The 6000-nt window shown below is 42.5% G+C and overlaps 1 protein-coding gene across 4 annotated transcripts in view; it reads right to left on the reverse strand.

The window, feature by feature from the left end:
* TAF1B (TATA-box binding protein associated factor, RNA polymerase I subunit B) overlaps positions 1-5268 on the reverse strand; it is a 62905-nt gene extending 57637 nt beyond the window's left edge. For 2 of the 4 annotated variants that reach the window (XR_005224574.2, XM_037894084.2), the window contains exons 1-2: positions 5004-5268; positions 2736-2834 (exon numbers count right to left, since the gene is read on the reverse strand). Coding sequence is in view for 3 of the 4 variants with exons in the window: in XM_037894084.2 (XP_037750012.1) it covers positions 2736-2834; positions 5004-5021 (117 nt within the window). In the remaining variant the exon portion in view is untranslated. The remainder of the gene's footprint in view (positions 1-2735; positions 2835-5003) is intronic. The other 2 variants (XM_043542271.1, XM_037894086.2) reach the window with 2 other exon arrangements.
* Positions 5269-6000: the final 732 nt, after the last annotated feature.

Genomic DNA, 6000 nt, shown 5'->3' on the forward strand with positions numbered 1-6000 from the left:
ACAGAAACATCTGGATGATGCAGTGAAAAAATTAAACAGGCTTCACCGTTAGAAAATATTGGAAATCGAAGTGTCAAAGTTATTGTAAGATAAATACTTAAATTTGACTGTACATTGAAAAAAATTTAGAGACAAAAGATCCAGGCACTAAATCAAGATACTGAAGTAACGACAACTTACGCTTGAAATTTTTTTTAAAGAAGTGTTTATATACTGAAATTATCTACATACAACTAGACATCACACATGTAATCAGATATGTACTAAACATTTAATTAAGCTTCAACACTGACATTTTCCATTACCTTTTTAGATTACCAAAATGTATATGCATTAAAGTTAAAAGTAGACATTTTTAACCAAAGTTTAAGATTGTGAATAAAATATAAATAAAAGTTTATGTTTGACAAACCACAGTAGTATCACTGAACAAAGACACTTATGTTTGGATTTAAACTTTGCAACTTTGCTATCACATGAGAACGAGAGGAAAACTGACTAGTCTGTTTTCTTCATTTATGCTTGATTTCTTTTTGCATTTCACTTATTTTGGAAAATGAAAAGATATAATTCTTTAAATTCATTCAGTTAAAAAAACCCTGAAGAATATTTATCAGCACAGTTAAGGAAAGAAGGATTTTTTAAAATTTAAATACAGTGCAACCTCAACTGTCTGAAGGGCAACTGAAACATCTCAATAACTGTCAATGCACTTCTGCAGACCCAGCATGCCTAGTTATTCAAGAGGCTACCTTACCTAATGTTGACCTGTTCAGCAGGCAGGTAACCAGGAAAGGACATTCTCTGACGCAAGGTTTGAGGGACCAGAGGGAATAAAAAACATTTTTTGAGGAGATTTTCAAAGGCACAAATGGCAGTAAGGCACCTAACTCAATTGACTTTCAGGAGTTAGGCATCTAACAGCTATTTGTGCCTTTTAAAATCTGTTCGTGTCTTTAGAGGAATAACTACACAGCTCGTGCTAGAAACCATTACTCTGTTTAAGTAAGCTGTTTCACATAGAGAGGTCTAAATAATGCAAGTTGCATTGCACCTTCTATAACCACCTACTCAACAGTGTGGCTCTATGGAGGAACATTTGAGAAGATTCACTGTTACAGAACGAGTTTTATGAAAGCCAGAGTGAGTGACATGCACGGACCCCCTCAAGCCTTCCCCTGACTTGGGTTAAGAACATAAAGAGACCCACTCCTGCGGTTCCTGACTAGCTCAAGTAGGAATTGTTGGAGGAGTTCAAGAGAAGGGATGCTCAGCATGGCTCCACGGAAGCATCCTTATGTCCCAGATAGGCTCTTCAAGAGGTAAAATCAACTTTCTTCTTCCTGGACAGTTCTTCTTAGAACCTCACATTGAAGATTAAATAGCACAGAACCTAGTACTCCAACAAGGAGATGGGCCTGCTAGCTAAATAGGGATTGGAATAACTATTCCAAACAGTATCTGCTCAAGGCTAAGTCACCAGACTAGTAAAGGTATGAAGTCAAAGTGCTCAACTACACAGCTCAAGGGTCCACCTATGCAGAGCTGAATGCAGGATTGGTTCTAGAACCACAGAAATGTAGGGCTGGAAGAGACTTTGAGAGGTCACTTAGTCCAGCCCCCTGCACTGAGGCAGGACCAAGTATACCTAGACCATCCCTGACATGTTTGTCTAACCTGTTCTTAAAAACCTCCAGTGACTGGGATTCCACAACCTCCCTTGGAATCCTATTCCAGCGCTTTAACTATATCTTTATAGTTAAAAAGTTTTTCCTTATTTTATCTAACCTAAATCTCCCTTGCTGCAGATTAAACACAGTACTTATCCAGTGGACATGGAGAACAATTGATCACAGTCCTCTTTATAAACAGCCCTTAACATATTTGAGGACTTAGGTCCTACACTCCAAATTCCAGCCTTCTTTTCTCAAGACTAAACATGCCCAATTTTTTTTAACGCTTCCTCATAGATCAGGTTTTCTAAACCTTTTATCATTTTTGTTGCTCTCCTCTGGACTCTCCACTTCACACTTTTCCTGAAGTATTGGGTCCAGAACTGAACACAGTACTCCAGATGAGGCCTCACCAGTGCCAAGTAGAGAGGGACAATTACATCTTGTGTCTCACATGACACTCCTATTAATATACCCCAGAATGATATTAGCCTAGTTTCACAACTGCATTACATTGTTGACTCATATTTAATTTGTGATCCATTATAAACCTCAAATCTTTTCAGCAGTAGGACTGCTTAGCCAGTTATAACGTTGCTGTTTTTTCTAGAAATACTGAAAAGCAGTTTAACCTAACACAATGAACAGGGTAAGACCCAAACAGCAGCAATTATATGGATCAAATATTTAAAGGCATAAAATAAGTCATTCTGAAAAACATAAAGAATAATTTACTTAGCACTAATACAGTACTTTTCTTCCACACATATGAAGTGCTTTAGAAACAAGGGTAAATGTCATCTCCTTTTTATGGTCAACTGACATGGAGAGAGGTTAAATGAAGGCGATATCAAGACTACATACATTGGACTTTGAACTCAGTTCCTAGCCTTCTTGCCCATCCCCATACCTCATTATTTGAAGGTACAGTATTTTTATACAGCGTAAGTGAGGTATGCTGCACATAGAATACCCACAAAACTTCCTGTACCTTTTAGCAGCAGGATGAAAGTTTACCACTTTAAAATGTAAAAGAAAAAAATATTTAAAATACGTACTTACCTCTATGACGTTGTGGCAAGACTTGCAATAAAATCTGCCTTCATCAGTAAGACCCCAGTTTACAACAGAACACTGTAAACAAGGTTCACTGTAATCTCTCTAAGTGGAACAAAAGCAAAGGTTGTTTTAGTATTACACTCACAATAAATGAGATCAAATGAATTTTTCTTACCAGTCAAACTATTGGGATTGAAATATTTACAGAACAAAATGTGGTTAACAAAACATTTTAGTAGATAGCACAGTGATCATACCACTTACAGGACCAACAGTTACATAAGATTTAGGACCACTCAATCCCTTCTTCAGTTCATTCATTATAAAGTCAGAAGGGACCACTATAATAATCTAGTCTGATATCCTGTATGACGCAGGCCATGGGCCTCCCCGAATTAATTTTTGTTTGAACTAGGGCACATCTTTTAGAAAAACTTCCAGCCTTGATTTAAAAGTTTCCAATGATGAAGAATCCACCAAAACCTTTGGAAAATTGTTCCAATGGTTAGTTACCCTCACGGATAAAAAAAATTGTACCTCATTTCCAGCCTGAATTTGTCTAGCTTCAAATTCCAGAAATCTTTTTCTATAGCTTTGTCTGCTAGACTGAGGAGCCCATTAGCAAATTTTTGCTCCCCCCATAGGCACTTATAAACTGTGATCAAGTCACCCCTTAACCTTCTCTTTGTTAAACTAAACAGATTTGAGATTTTTGGGTCTATCACTGTAATGTATGTTTTCCAATTCTTTACCTGACCTGTGTTAACTTTTGAACATGGCAACACTATTACATAAATTGGTTATGCTCAAATAAATTGGTTAGTCTCTAAGGTGCCACAAGTACTCCTTTTCTTTTTACTATTACAGGGGAAAACCCATGTATCCTATGCCTAGAATACATGACACCACAGGGCATTAATGAAAACATTAGGAAGGGAAGAGAATAGTAGAGGACATTCATAAAAGGAAACAAGGGGAAACTTTGGTAAGCTTTTTGAACACTGGAAAAAGTTAGAGAACACAAGGAATGGAAGAAAGCCTGCAAGAATAAAAGGCGACCAGAGACCCAAGAAAAGAGGAGGTCTCATTAAAGAAGGAATGAGGAGATGGGAGAGAATCAATCCTAAAATTCTGTTTGAAAAATGTTAGTTTACTCAGAGCCATCTGCATGATTTGCAGGGTTTAACAAGAGGTTAAATCAGGTTGTGTAGTCCAGCTACCAGAAAAAAAACAAGCTAAACCATGATTTATCAGTCAGTGCAGGATCATGGATCCCCTCACTCCAAAAGTCACTTGAACTGATTTGCCCACAGTGAATCCTAAATCTATGCCAGTGTCCTTTCATCATGCAAAATGTGAAGTTGTTATTTCAATGAACCATGTGAAGCATTACATTTTCTTAAATCAGAGATCTTCCGCCAATCCTTAGAAACAGCCCTCTTATGTTTCCAAAACTGTAGCAAACCTGGGACTGAAACTAGTTAATGATCAGTAGATTCCCAGTATTTCTGAATTTCGGTCATGCTCAGGATTATTTTGCACTGGATCTTTCTAATAAGAAGATACAAGCCTGCTACATACAAATAAACTCTGCTACCTCCTGAAAAACCACCATTCCCCCAAAACAAGCCTCCCAGTCTCTAAGCCCCCCAGCACCAACCCCTCAGACCAACAGGCCCTGAAAAAGACCACAGACCATGCCCATTTCCTACACTCTTCCCACAATCTCTCCTTCCTCACCCCCCACCCATGACCTCAAAAACAGCTCACACCAAACCACCCCATTACCTACAAGCCCCACCCCATCGTCACCACCACCCCACAACTTATGTCCTCAAAAGTGCATTACCCCATAACCACCACCCCATTACCTACACCCCCACCTCAACCCCAACCCAACCTACTCCAGCCTCACCTCCCAACCCATACCTTCAAAAACTCCTCACCCTAAAACTGCCCCCACTACCTGTACCCCACCACCTCAACCCCACCCAATCTACCCCCACCCCGCCCACAACCACCCCCTTACCTACCCCAGCCCCACCTCAATCCTCACTCCCCACACACACAACCCACGTGCTCGCACTCCTCCCACCACAACCACCCCATTACCTACCCCCACCTCACTCCTCACCCAACCTACCTCCATCCTCACCCCCGCCCACGAGCCCCTCCTGCACCACCCCATAACCTCCCCGTTCCCTGTCCTGCCCCCTCCGCCTCCCCGAGGGGAGTAAACCCGGCACGGGGCGGCTCCGGACCACCTCTCACCGTGTCCTCTTCCTCCATGCCTGGGACGCCTCATCCCCCGCGCGCCCTCGGGCCCCGAGCCATGGCAACGGCCTGCGGAGCGCTGGGGAAGCCCAACCGGCCGGGAACCGGGGCCGCGCGCTTGGGTTCCGGCAGCAATGGATGGGGCCGCCTGACGCGCGGCACGTGCTGCTGCTGGGGCTGGCGCCCTGGGGCCGCTTCTGTGTTGGCCTCTCAGCTCCGCCAGGACGGCCCGCGTGCGCTGGCTGGCTAGCCCGGTCCCGACCTCCTCCCTCCACCGTCCCCCGCGATTCCCCGCCGCCGCGCGGAGGTGGAGCCAATTTCCATTCCCTCTGCACAGCCTGGGTGGGAAGGGAATCTGCCCTGCAGAATTGAGTATCAGCCACACCGCTAAAGGGGCCCGAAGAAGAAGTTACAGTCAATATTCATAAACCAGTTGGAGAACACTTCAATCTCTCTGGTCACGTGATTACAGACATGAAAGTCGCTATTTTGCAACAAAAAAACTTCAAATCCAGACTCCAGCGAGAAACTGCTGAATTGGAATTCATTTGAAATTGGATACAATTAATTTAGGCTTGAATAGAGACGGGGAGTGGCTTAGTCATTATGCAAGGTAGCCTATTTCCCCTTGTTTTTTCCTCCCCCCGACGTTCTTGTTAAACCCTGGATTTGTGCTGGAAATGGCCCACCTTGATTATCACACACAATGTAAGGAGAGTGGTCACTTTGGATAAGCTATTACCAGCAGGAGAGTGAGGTTGGGGTGAGAAAACCTGGATTTGTGTTGGAAATGGCCCACCTTGATTATCATACACATTGTAAGGAGAGTGGTCACTTTAGATTAGCTATTACCAGCAGGAGAGTGGGGTGGGAGGAGGTATTTTTTCATGCTTTGTGTGTATATAATAAGATCTTCTACACTTTCCACAGTATGCATCCGATGAAGTGAGCTGTAGCTCACGAAAGCTTATGCTCAAATAAATTGGTTAGTCTC

The sequence above is a fragment of the Chelonia mydas genome, chromosome 3, assembly GCF_015237465.2.
Source record: "Chelonia mydas isolate rCheMyd1 chromosome 3, rCheMyd1.pri.v2, whole genome shotgun sequence".
In the NCBI taxonomy this organism is placed as follows: Eukaryota; Metazoa; Chordata; order Testudines; family Cheloniidae; genus Chelonia; species Chelonia mydas.